The following is a 14,154-nucleotide window of genomic DNA, read 5'->3' on the forward strand; positions in this document are numbered from 1 at the left end:
TATTGCTCACATTGGCTGAATAACGCATCTCAACCAGGGTCACGGGTAACAACCTATGGGCACGCCACTGTGAGCTATTTGGAGGTAATTCCAAGTTGATCGCAGCAGGAATTCTGTTAGCAATTGGGCAAAACCATGTGCACTGCAGGGGAGGCAGATATCACATGTGCAGAGAGAGCTAGATTTGGGTGGAGTGTGTTCAATCTGCAATCTAATTTGCAGTGTAAAAATAAAACAGCCAGTATTTACCCTGCACAGAAATAAAATAACCCACCCAAATCTAACTCTCTGTAAATGTTATATCTGCCACACCTGCAGTGCACATGGTTTTGGCCAACTGCTAAAAAATTTCCTGCTGCGATCAACTTGGAATTACCCCCTATTTATTTGGAAAATACCCTGCAGTTGCACATCCCAGTGTGTATATACTGTTCTCTGCCCAAACCTGAGACTCCCCGTGATAACATTGGCAATTGAACCCTCATTATATGTCTCCAAGTGCTCTAATCAAATACCAGGTGTTTTGGTATATCACATTGTTTATCAACATTATTGTGATGTTTTAACATTGTATCACACCCCCGGGAGGTTGTTGTATTGTCTTTTATTTGTATTTTTATTAAATGTTTCCTATTACATGATTGTCAAGCGCCACTTGGTTTTCTTTGGTATTTTTGTGTATTAAGGGATTGGCAATTCCCTTTTACAAGAGGTTGCTGACAATCATATTGCAGTTTCACTCACCTAAGCGCTTAGTGCATTCCCTTTTTTCTTAATTCATTTGGGCCAATGACTTCATTTGTCTGGCATTTCATGATATATATATACTATACATTTAATTAATTATCTCTATTACAAAAAAATGACCAACAAGAATACAGTAGGTTGAGTATTGTTTATTGAATATTGTATTAAAATAAACTATTAATCAGCCAGTGTTAATGATGGGAATCTCTTCTCATCTACAGTATTTGAAGATAGACTGCATGTATTCTGTGGCATGGAGGACACCATGTGATATCTTCACTGATTAGTGGGATTTGTCTTTTTCAAACCCTGAAATATAGAGAAGCAAATCAGATTACTGCTCTATACAATAATTGGAAACCTTTCAAATGTAAACCAGAAGCATGGAACACTGTGGATCCCTATTTGTTGCAGAAATTCAACTTCAAGCCTATTAGGACTTACAATACATTTCCACAACCTCGCATAGAGTTTGCTGTTTGCTGTGACCCTTCCATTTTCAGGCACCACCTGATAAGTATCCCTAGAGTGATTGACCAGCTGCCACTGTATGTCTTTGCATGGAAGGCATGCCGGACCTTGTAGTGCTAATGGAAGATCTTAGGGGTGGCTCTCAGGTAAGCTAGCCCTCAATCTGGATGTATTTTTGTATGAGCCTTTATCATGAGGCCTTACTGTAGACAAATCACATGGCCCTATGTGGGCACTGCTATTATGCAGTGTAGGACTGCTGATATCAGATAAGCCGTGAAGTGGCTCAGCAGCTTCCCATGTACAGTATTTGCAAATATACTGTATGTAACAAAAATCTCTGAAATTCTATTACCAGAAAGATTCAAGTATTGATACAGGTATTAGTCAGTGTGCTGGGGGGATACCAGGGGGAAAAAGCAACCCCTTTTCTGTTTGCTGGTATAGAGTGAAAATAGGATTTTAATTACCTATCGGTAAATCCTTTTCTCGTAGTCCGTAAAGGATGCTGGGGTCCACATTAGTACCATGGGGTATAGACGGGTCCACTAGGAGCCATTGGCACTTTTAGAGTTTAATAGTGTGGGCTGGCTCCTCCCTCTATGCCTCTCCTACCAGACTCAGTCTAGAAACTGTACCCGAGGAGACAATATACTTTGAGAGAAGGAAATACACAGATAGTGTCGAGATTCATACGAGCTCACACAAACAAGGCAAACCAGGCTAACAAGCCTAAAAACTCAGCAACAGCTAAAACAGTACTGAAACCAGTAAAGAAACGCAGAACTTACCTAAGAACATGGCAGAACTGAACCAAAGAACCACTGCAGGATAACAAAGCGCTGGGCGGTCGCCCAGCATCCTCTACGGACTACGAGAAAAGGATTTACTGGTAGGTAATTAAAATCCTATTTTCTCTTACGTCCTAGAAGATGCTGGAGTCGACATTAGTACCATGGGGATGTACCAAATCTCCCAGAACAGGAGGGAGAAGCGTGCAGGTTCCTGCAAACCTGCTTGACCAAACTTGAGGTCCTCAGAGGCCAAAGTATCGAACTTGTAAAACTTAGCAAATGTGTTCGACCCAGACCAAGTAGCCACTCGGCAAAGCCGAAACACTCCGGGCAGCCGCCCAGGAAGAACCCACCTTATGAGTAGAGTGGGCCTTCACAGATTTTGGACACAGCAATTCTGCCGTAGAATATGCATGCTGGATAGTGAACCTGATCCAGCGAGAAATCGTCTGCTTAGAAGCAGGACACCCAATTGTCTTGGAATCATACAGGACAAATAGAGAGTCCGATTTTCTGTGACGAGCAGTCCTCTTCACATAGATCTTCAAAGCCCTCACAACTTCCAAAGACTTTGGAGCAATTGAGGAGTCCGTAGCCACTGGCACCACAATAGGTTGGTTGATATGAAAAGCAGACACAACCTTTGGAAGGAACTGTGGATGCGTCCTGAGTTCGGCCCTATCCTCATGAAAGACAAAATAGGGACTTTTACAGAACAAAGCCCCCAATTCTGACACACGTCGTGCAGAAGCCAAGGCCAACAAAGCGACAGCCTTCCACGTGAGAAACTTGACCTCCGCCTCCTGTAAAGGCTCAAACCAATCCGATTGCAGGAAATGCAACACCACGTCAAGATCCCAGGGCGCCGTCGGTGCCACAAAGGGAGGCTGGATGTGCAGAACCCCTTTCAAAAAGGTCTGAACCTCAGGGAGGACAGCCAATTGTTTCTGGAAGAAAATGGATAAAGCCGAAATCTGGACCTTGAGGGATCCCAAACGCAGGCCCATATCCACTCCTGCTTGCAGGAATAGGAGAAACCGTCCAAGTTGAAACTCCACCGCAGGAAACTTCTTGGATTAACACCAAGACACATACTTTTTCCAAATTCGATGGTAATGTTTAGACGTTACTCCCTTCCTAGCCTGTATCAGGGTAGGAATAACCGCGGTCGGAATACCCTGCCGAGCTAAGATCCGGCGCTCAACCACCATGCCGTCAAACGTAGCCGCGGTAAGTCTTGATAAGCGCCTCTGTTGCAGAAGATTCTCCCGAAGAGGGAGAGGCCTCAGTTCTTCCAGTAGTAGATCCAGCAGATCCGCATACCAAGCCCTCCTTGGCCAGTCCGGTGCAATGAGGATCGTCGGAACTCTTGTTCTTTTTACAAGCTTTAGTATTCTTGGAATGAGTAGAAGTGGAGGGAACACATACACTGACTTGAACACCCATGGAGTTACCAGGGTGTCCACCGCCACTGCCTGTGGGTCTCTCGACCTGGAACAGTACATCCAAAGCTTCTTGTTGAGGCAGGAGGCCATCATGTCTATTTGAGGTACACCCCAATGACCTGTTACCTCCTCGTACACCTCCGGGTGGAGGCCCCATTCTCCTGGATGGAGATCATGTCCCCTTCCCAGTTGTTCACTCCCGGAATGAAGATTGCTGACAGTGCTAACGCGTGTCTTTCTGCCCAGAGGAGGATTCTTGTTACCTCTGACATTTCAGCTCTGCTCTTCGTTCCGCCCTGTCGGTTTATGTAGGCCATTGTCATTACATTGTTCGACTGCACCTGGATGGCTTGAGTCTGTAGAAGGTGCGTTGCCTGAAGAAGCACGTTGTACACAGCTCTTAGCTCCAGGATGATTATTTGGAAGAAGGGATTCCTGACTTGACCACCTTCCCTGGAAGGTTTCCCCTTGGGTGACTGCTCCCCAACCTCTGAGACTTGCATTCGTGGTTAGAAGGATCCAGTTCTGAACCCCGAACCTGCGGCCATCCAGAAGGTGAGGCAGCTGCAGCCACCAGAGGAGAGAAATCCTTGCTTTCGGCGTCAGACGTACCCTCTGGTGCATGTGTAGGTGAGAACCCGACCACTGGTCTAACAGATCCAGTTGGAATGACCAAGCATGAAATCTTCCGTACTGTAGAGCCTCGTAAGAGGCAACCATCTTCCCCAGAAGGCGAATGCACAGATGTACCGATACCCGGGCAGGCTTCAAGACATCCCGGACCATCGACTGTATCACCAACGCTTTCTCCACCGGTAGAAACACCCTCTGCACTTCCGTGTCAAGGATCAACCCCAGGAAAGACAATCTCCTTATCGGCTCCAAATGTAACTTCGGAAGGTTCAGGATCCATCCGTGCTCCCTGAGCAGATGAGTCGTGAGAGCAATGGAATGTAACAACTTCTCCCTGGACGAAGCCTCTATCAGCAGATCGTCCAGATATGGAACTATGTTCACTCCCTGTCTGCAGAGGAGAACCATCATCTCTGCCATCAACTTGGTGAAAATCCTCGGTGCCGTGGAGAGACCGAATGGCAGTGCTTGGAACTGATAGTGATTGTCTAACAGTGCAAATCTGAGATAAGCCTGATGCAGCGACCAAACGGGAATGTTGAGGTACTCATCCTTGATATCCAGGGACACCAGAAACTCCCCCTCCTCCAGACCTGAGATCACCGCCCTCAGAGACTCCATTTTGAATTTGAACTCCCTTAGATAAGGGTTTAACGATTTCAAGTTCAAAATTGGCCTGAACGAACCATCCGGCTTCGGTACCACAAAAAGGTTCGAATAGTAGCCCTTGTTTTGCTGATGAGGTGGAGCTGTAACAATGACTGCTGACATTTCGAATCTTTGGACAGCTTCCTGTAGGATAGTCCTGTATGTCAGCAAAGCTGGCAAGCCTGATTTGAAGAATCGGTGAGGTGGAAGAGTTTGAAACTCCAGTCTGTACTAGAGATGAGCGGGTTCGGTTTCTTTGAATCCGAACCCGCACGAACTTCACTTTTTTTTTCACGGGTCCGAGCGACTCGGATCTTCCCGCCTTGCTCGGTTAACCCGAGCGCGCCCGAACGTCATCATGACGCTGTCGGATTCTCGCGAGACTCGGATTCTATATAAGGAGCCGCGCGTCGCCGCCATTTTCACACGTGCATTGAGATTGATAGGGAGAGGACGTGGCTGGCGTCCTCTCCATTAGAATAGATTAGAAGAGAGAGAGAGAGAGAGAGATTGTGCAGACAGAGTTTACCACAGTGACCAGTGCAGTTGTTGTTAAGTTAACTTTTATTTAATATATCCGTTCTCTGCTATATCCGTTCTCTGCCTGAAAAAAACGATACACAGCAGTCACACAGTGTGACTCAGTCTGTGTGCACTCAGCTCAGCCCAGTGTGCTGCACATCAATGTATAAAAGCTTATAATAATTGTGGGGGAGACTGGGGAGCACTGCAGGTTGTTATAGCAGGAGCCAGGAGTACATAATATTATATTAATTTAAAATTAAACAGTGCACACTTTTGCTGCAGGAGTGCCACTGCCAGTGTGACTAGTGGTGACCAGTGCCTGACCACCAGTATAGTAGTATATTGTTGTATACTATCTCTTTATCAACCAGTCTATATTAGCAGCAGACACAGTACAGTGCGGTAGTTCACGGCTGTGGCTACCTCTGTGTCGGCAGTCGGCACTCGGCAGGCAGTCCGTCCATCCATAATTGTATAATTATATACCACCTAACCGTGGTATTTTTTTTTCTTTCTTTATACCGTCGTCATAGTCATACTAGTTGTTACGAGTATACTACTATCTCTTTATCAACCAGTGTACAGTGCGGTAGTTCACGGCTGTGGCTACCTCTGTGTCGGCAGTCGGCAGGCAGTCCGTCCATCCATAATTGTATTATTATAATATATACCACCTAACCGTGGTTTTTTTTTCATTCTTTATACCGTCATAGTGTCATACTAGTTGTTACGAGTATACTACTATCTCTTTATCAACCAGTGTACAGTGCGGTAGTTCACGGCTGTGGCTACCTCTGTGTCGGCAGTCGGCAGGCAGTCCGTCCATCCATAATTGTATTATAATATATACCACCTAACCGTGGTTTTTTTTTCATTCTTTATACCGTCATAGTGTCATACTAGTTGTTACGAGTATACTACTATCTCTTTATCAACCAGTGTACAGTGCGGTAGTTCACGGCTGTGGCTACCTCTGTGTCGGCAGTCGGCAGGCAGTCCGTCCATCCATAATTGTATTATAATATATACCACCTAACCGTGGTTTTTTTTTAATTCTTTATACCGTCATAGTCAGTCATACTAGTTGTTACGAGTATACTACTATCTCTTTATCAACCAGTGTACAGTGCGGTAGTTCACGGCTGTGGCTACCTCTGTGTCGGCACTCGGCAGGCAGTCCGTCCATCCATAATTGTATTACAATATATACCACCTAACCGTGGTTTTTTTATACCACCTAACCGTGGCAGTCCGTCCATAATTGTATACTAGTATCCAATCCATCCATCTCCATTGTTTACCTGAGGTGCCTTTTAGTTCTGCCTATAAAATATGGAGAACAAAAAAGTTGAGGTTCCAAAATTAGGGAAAGATCAAGATCCACTTCCACCTCGTGCTGAAGCTGCTGCCACTAGTCATGGCCGAGACGATGAAATGCCAGCAACGTCGTCTGCCAAGGCCGATGCCCAATGTCATAGTACAGAGCATGTCAAATCCAAAACACCAAATATCAGAAAAAAAAGGACTCCAAAACCTAAAATAAAATTGTCGGAGGAGAAGCGTAAACTTGCCAATATGCCATTTACCACACGGAGTGGCAAGGAACGGCTGAGGCCCTGGCCTATGTTCATGGCTAGTGGTTCAGCTTCACATGAGGATGGAAGCACTCAGCCTCTCGCTAGAAAACTGAAAAGACTCAAGCTGGCAAAAGCACCGCAAAGAACTGTGCGTTCTTTGAAATCCCAAATCCACAAGGAGAGTCCAATTGTGTCGGTTGCGATGCCTGACCTTCCCAACACTGGACGTGAAGAGCATGCGCCTTCCACTATTTGCATGCCCCCTGCAAGTGCTGGAAGGAGCACCCGCAGTCCAGTTCCTGATAGTCAGATTGAAGATGTCAGTGTTGAAGTACACCAGGATGAGGAGGATATGGGTGTTGCTGGCGCTGGGGAGGAAATTGACCAGAAGGATTCTGATGGTGAGGTGGTTTGTTTAAGTCAGGCACCCGGGGAGACACCTGTTGTCCGTGGGAGGAATATGGCCGTTGACATGCCAGGTGAAAATACCAAAAAAATCAGCTCTTCGGTGTGGAGGTATTTCACCAGAAATGCGGACAACAGGTGTCAAGCCGTGTGTTCCCTTTGTCAAGCTGTAATAAGTAGGGGTAAGGACGTTAACCACCTCGGAACATCCTCCCTTATACGTCACCTGCAGCGCATTCATAATAAGTCAGTGACAAGTTCAAAAACTTTGGGTGACAGCGGAAGCAGTCCACTGACCAGTAAATCCCTTCCTCTTGTAACCAAGCTCACGCAAACCACCCCACCAACTCCCTCAGTGTCAATTTCCTCCTTCCCCAGGAATGCCAATAGTCCTGCAGGCCATGTCACTGGCAAGTCTGACGAGTCCTCTCCTGCCTGGGATTCCTCCGATGCATCCTTGCGTGTAACGCCTACTGCTGCTGGCGCTGCTGTTGTTGCCGCTGGGAGTCGATGGTCATCCCAGAGGGGAAGTCGTAAGCCCACTTGTACTACTTCCAGTAAGCAATTGACTGTTCAACAGTCCTTTGCGAGGAAGATGAAATATCACAGCAGTCATCCTACTGCAAAGCGGATAACTGAGGCCTTGGCATCCTGGGTGGTGAGAAACGTGGTTCCGGTATCCATCATTACTGCAGAGCCAACTAGAGACTTGTTAGAGGTACTGTGTCCCCGGTACCAAATACCATCTAGGTTCCATTTCTCTAGGCAGGCGATACCGAAAATGTACACAGACCTCAGAAAAAGAGTCACCAGTGTCCTAAAAAATGCAGCTGTACCCAATGTCCACTTAACCACGGACATGTGGACAAGTGGAGCAGGGCAGGGTCAGGACTATATGACTGTGACAGCCCACTGGGTAGATGTATGGACTCCCGCCGCAAGAACAGCAGCGGCGGCACCAGTAGCAGCATCTCGCAAACGCCAACTCTTTCCTAGGCAGGCTACGCTTTGTATCACCGCTTTCCAGAATACGCACACAGCTGAAAACCTCTTACGGCAACTGAGGAAGATCATCGCGGAATGGCTTACCCCAATTGGACTCTCCTGTGGATTTGTGGCATCGGACAACGCCAGCAATATTGTGTGTGCATTAAATATGGGCAAATTCCAGCACGTCCCATGTTTTGCACATACCTTGAATTTGGTGGTGCAGAATTTTTTAAAAAACGACAGGGGCGTGCAAGAGATGCTGTCGGTGGCCAGAAAAATTGCGGGACACTTTCGGCGTACAGGCACCACGTACAGAAGACTGGAGCACCACCAAAAACTACTGAACCTGCCCTGCCATCATCTGAAGCAAGAAGTGGTAACGAGGTGGAATTCAACCCTCTATATGCTTCAGAGGTTGGAGGAGCAGCAAAAGGCCATTCAAGCCTATACAATTGAGCACGATATAGGAGATGGAATGCACCTGTCTCAAGTGCAGTGGAGAATGATTTCAACGTTGTGCAAGGTTCTGATGCCCTTTGAACTTGCCACACGTGAAGTCAGTTCAGACACTGCCAGCCTGAGTCAGGTCATTCCCCTCATCAGGCTTTTGCAGAAGAAGCTGGAGGCATTGAAGAAGGAGCTAACACGGAGCGATTCCGCTAGGCATGTGGGACTTGTGGATGCAGCCCTTAATTCGCTTAACAAGGATTCACGGGTGGTCAATCTGTTGAAATCAGAGCACTACATTTTGGCCACCGTGCTCGATCCTAGATTTAAAGCCTACCTTGGATCTCTCTTTCCGGCAGACACAGGTCTGCTGGGGTTGAAAGACCTGCTGGTGACAAAATTGTCAAGTCAAGCGGAACGCGACCTGTCAACATCTCCTCCTTCACATTCTCCCGCAACTGGGGGTGCGAGGAAAAGGCTCAGAATTCCGAGCCCACCCGCTGGCGGTGATGCAGGGCAGTCTGGAGCGACTGCTGATGCTGACATCTGGTCCGGACTGAAGGACCTGACAACGATTACGGACATGTCGTCTACTGTCACTGCATATGATTCTCTCAACATTGATAGAATGGTGGAGGATTATATGAGTGACCGCATCCAAGTAGGCACGTCACACAGTCCGTACTTATACTGGCAGGAAAAAGAGGCAATTTGGAGGCCCTTGCACAAACTGGCTTTATTCTACCTAAGTTGCCCTCCCACAAGTGTGTACTCCGAAAGAGTGTTTAGTGCCGCCGCTCACCTTGTCAGCAATCGGCGTACGAGGTTACATCCAGAAAATGTGGAGAAGATGATGTTCATTAAAATGAATTATAATCAATTCCTCCGCGGAGACATTGACCAGCAGCAATTGCCTCCACAAAGTACACAGGGAGCTGAGATGGTGGATTCCAGTGGGGACGAATTGATAATCTGTGAGGAGGGGGATGTACACGCTGATATATCGGAGGGTGAAGATGAGGTGGACATCTTGCCTCTGTAGAGCCAGTTTGTGCAAGGAGAGATTAATTGCTTCTTTTTTGGGGGGGGTCCAAACCAACCCGTCATATCAGTCACAGTCGTGTGGCAGACCCTGTCACTGAAATGATGGGTTGGTTAAAGTGTGCATGTCCTGTTTTGTTTATACAACATAAGGGTGGGTGGGAGGGCCCAAGGATAATTCCATCTTGCACCTCTTTTTTCTTTTCTTTTTCTTTGCATCATGTGCTGATTGGGGAGGGTTTTTTGGAAGGGACATCCTGCGTGACACTGCAGTGCCACTCCTAGATGGGCCCGGTGTTTGTGTCGGCCACTAGGGTCGCTAATCTTACTCACACAGGTACCTCATTGCGCCTCTTTTTTTCTTTGCGTCATGTGCTGTTTGGGGAGGGTTTTTTGGAAGGGACATCCTGCGTGACACTGCAGTGCCACTCCTAGATGTGCCCGGTGTTTGTGTCGGCCACTAGGGTCGCTAATCTTACTCACACAGTCAGCTACCTCATTGCGCCTCTTTTTTTCTTTGCGTCATGTGCTGTTTGGGGAGGGTTTTTTGGAAGGGCCATCCTGCGTGACACTGCAGTGCCACTCCTAGATGGGCCCGGTGTTTGTGTCGGCCACTAGGGTCGCTAATCTTACTCACACAGCTACCTCATTGCGCCTCTTTTTTTCTTTGCATCATGTGCTGTTTGGGGAGGGTTTTTTGGAAGGGACATCCTGCGTGACACTGCAGTGCCACTCCTAGATGGGCCCGGTGTTTGTGTCGGCCACTAGGGTCGCTTATCTTACTCACACAGCGACCTCGGTGCAAATTTTAGGACTAAAAATAATATTGTGAGGTGTGAGGTATTCAGAATAGACTGAAAATGAGTGTAAATTATGGTTTTTGAGGTTAATAATACTTTGGGATCAAAATGACCCCCAAATTCTATGATTTAAGCTGTTTTTTAGTGTTTTTGGAAAAAAACACCCGAATCCAAAACACACCCGAATCCGACAAAAATAATTCGGTGAGGTTTTGCCAAAACGCGTTCGAACCCAAAACACGGCCGCGGAACCGAACCCAAAACCAAAACACAAAACCCGAAAAATTTCAGGCGCTCATCTCTAGTCTGTACCCCTGGGACACAATATCCTGTACCCAGGGATCCAGGCCGGACGACACCCAGACGTGGCTGAAACGCCTGAGTCTTGCTCCCACCTGACCGTCCTCCAGGCTGTGCGGTCCACCATCATGCTGAGGATTTTGATGTAGCAGAAGCAGGCTTCTGGTCCTGGGCAACTGTCGTAGCAGGCTTCTTGTATTTTGCCTGACCTCCCCTAAAGAAGGTGTTAGACGGCATGTTCTTTCTCGCATTAGCTGTCCGAAAGGACTGTGACGCAGCTGGGGAAAAGGTTTCTTCATAGCCGGTGCAGCTGAGGGAGGAAAAGGTGATTTACCCGCGGTTGTTGTGGAAATCCACGTATCCAACGCTTCCCCAAATAGAGCCTGACCTGTGTAGTGTAGGTTCTCCACACTTCTGGATTCTGCATCCGCAGACCATTGGCGTAGCCAGAGACCCCTGCACACCGAAACAGACATGGAAGAGATCCCCGCAGCTATCAAACCCAGGTCCTTCATGGATTCTACCATAAATCCTGCAGAATCCTGTATGTTACGTAAAAACAATTCAACGTCACTTTTTTCCATAGTAGCCAAGTCATCTAGTAACGTGCCTGACCACTTTACAATAGCTTTAGAAATCCATGCACAGGCAATAGTAGGCCGCAATATCACCCCTGAAGCCGTGTATTTGGATTTCAGCGTAATGTCAACCTTGCGATCTGCCGTTTTATTTAACGCGGTAGATCCCGGGACAGGTAAAACCACCTTCTTTGACTGTCTGGAAACAGACGCGTCAATTATTGGGATCTGGAATTATTTCTCTGGGTTTTCCCAGGATTTTTCAAATATAGTATTTAATTCTTTAGATGCAGGGAATGTTAGTGAGGCTTTCTTATTATCTGTGAAGTAAGCCTCCTCAACCTGCTCAGGAGTTGTGTCAGCAATATTCAACACATCTCTAATGGCCTCAATCATCAACTGCACCCCTTTAACCAGGGATGCCGCACCCCGTAGCACATCCCCATCACCGTCTGCCGTGTCAGAATCGGTATCCGTGTCATCCTGCATAATCTGGGCAAGAGCACGCTTTTGAGAGTGTACGCTAGGGGGTTTGGAAGGGACAGAACCGGACCAAACAGCCATAGAGTTCTCTAAAACCTGAGTAGCAGTCTCAGTTTGTGCTACCCTAGTAGAAATCTGAGAAATCATACCCTTAATAGAGGCTAACCACTCAGGCTCCCTTGCAGGGATCTGTGCTAAAACAGTACTATCCTGATTACATGGAATGGGATCATCCTGAGAGGAATAATCCTCCGCAGCACATGACAGAGAGTCCCGAGACATGGCATCTGGAGACAGCAAACACTACACACACACACAGACACACACACACACACACACACACACACACACACACACACACACACACACAGGGAAACGACAGACACAATGTCCCCCCAAGAATGCCAAGAGAGCCACAGAGACTGGAGCCAACCCACACACAGCGCTTACTGAGGCAGAACTTATAAAACTGCCAGCGCTATCTGTGCACCTTAATAGACTATACAGATATTACACAGCCATCCCCCCTTTCTACAACCCCCTGGTACCGCACAGGATAGCTGGAGTTGCTTGGAGGGACAGCTCTACCTGTCAGCGTCTGTGGAATAGGAGCTGCAGGCAGGAAAATGGCGCTGAATGCTGCTGGGTCAGTTCTGAGGAGAAGCTCCGCCCCCTGAAGATGGCGCGTCTTCTTTATACTGGCCTGAGATCCGTCTCTAGCCGGGGGATTCAGCCCCCGGTCAGCGTCTGTGTACTGAAGATTCCGTCACTAGCCAGGAGATTCAGTCTCCGGGTAACGGCTGTGTACTGAGGATTCTATCGCTAGCCTGGGGATTCAGTCTCCGGTTAGCGTCTGTGACCAGTTTAGGGTATTCAGACGCTGGCTCAGGACGCACCTCACAGCGCCAACACTGTGTGCCGCTGAGCCTTCCCCGGAGCGCAGCCGTTCAGAGCTGCGCTCCTACCTTTGTGCCGCCATAATCTCACCACCTTCTATCTTCTGGCTCTGTTAGGGGGTGGCGGCATGCTGCGGGGATGAGCGGACACGTGTGGCAGCGAACGATCATTCCCCTCAGGAGCTCAACGTTCTGTCAGCGGAGATAGTGGCTCGGACCCCGCAGGGCGGACACTACTCTCCCCCTAAGTCCCACGAAGCAGGTAGGCTGTTGCCAGCAGCCTCCCTGTGCCTAAACTCTAAGAAAATAATAAAACTAGAAAAACTCCTATGGAGCTCCCCTAGCTGTGACCGGCTCCTCCAGGCACATTTTCTAAATTGAGCCTGGTAGTAGGAGGATAGAGGGAGGAGCCAACCCACACTATTAAACTCTTAAAGTGCCAATGGCTCCTAGTGGACCCAGAGCCGGATTAAGGGGGGGTCCCCGGGGGTAAGTACCCCAGGCCCCCCTTTTTAAAAGGGCCCCCGTGTCCCCGCAACCCACCACAGATCGGATCGATCTGCGGTGCTGTGCTTCCGGCTCCCCCTGCACTGCCAGACACTTGTGGGGCCGCGGCGGCACCACAAGCAGGGTAGGCAGGCTTGCGACGGCTCCCGTCTGCATTCATTATTAAAATAAGAGCGCAGGCGCCGCACGCCATGTAGGGCAGCCGGGTTGAAAGGACAGCTGAGCGACGGCTCAGCTGTCCAGTAATCTGTAAAGAAGCAGCCTGCGGCTCAGTCATTGGCTGGGCGCGCAGGCTGCAGGAGAGGAGGATGGCTTATCGAGTGAGGGGGGTTGTGTGGAGCCAGTGCCCAGCGGACAGGAGCTGCTTGGAGGAGAGACAGAGAGAGAGAGGAACTACCGCTCTCCTATTATATCAATGTGACAGCAGCCTGCTAACAAAGTAACAGTAAGGCTGGCTGTACTGTTTTTTTTTTTTTTAATGAGTTTAGGTTCTGTGTTGTTATTATTATACTGTATATATGCATTTATGTGTATATGTGTGAATATATATATATATATATATATATGTATATATACATACATACAGGATATAGCTGTAGATATATCTATCTCGGAATGGCAGTGGCACACACGGTCATGCAAGAAACATAATGGTAAATGCTTCTAAGTTTCGGTTTTATTTAAAAAAGTAGCATTTAACATTAAGTTTCTTGCATAACCGTGTGTGCCGCCGCCAATGCATTCTATTTTATATTTACATTGGAGGGCACATGGGAACTATTTATGGTATATACAGATTGGAGTGCCAAACATACACTATATATATATATATTTTTTTTTTTTTTTTTTTTTTATCTGTCTATCCAA

General features: G+C 47.6%; 1 protein-coding gene across 2 annotated transcripts in view; it reads right to left on the bottom strand.

Annotated features, from left to right (window-relative positions):
- Positions 1 to 880: 880 nt before the first annotated feature.
- Positions 881 to 14,154, bottom strand: part of LOC135056662 (alpha-2-macroglobulin-like) — a 644,880-nt gene continuing 631,606 nt past the window's right edge. For both annotated transcript variants that reach the window (XM_063962106.1, XM_063962105.1), the window contains one exon: positions 881 to 1,056. In XM_063962106.1, coding sequence (XP_063818176.1) covers positions 1,031 to 1,056 — 26 coding nt within the window. In that variant the 3' untranslated portion in view covers positions 881 to 1,030. The remainder of the gene's footprint in view (positions 1,057 to 14,154) is intronic.

Source organism: Pseudophryne corroboree, chromosome 3 (genome assembly GCF_028390025.1).
Source record: "Pseudophryne corroboree isolate aPseCor3 chromosome 3, aPseCor3.hap2, whole genome shotgun sequence".
NCBI lineage: Eukaryota > Metazoa > Chordata > Amphibia > Anura > Myobatrachidae > Pseudophryne > Pseudophryne corroboree.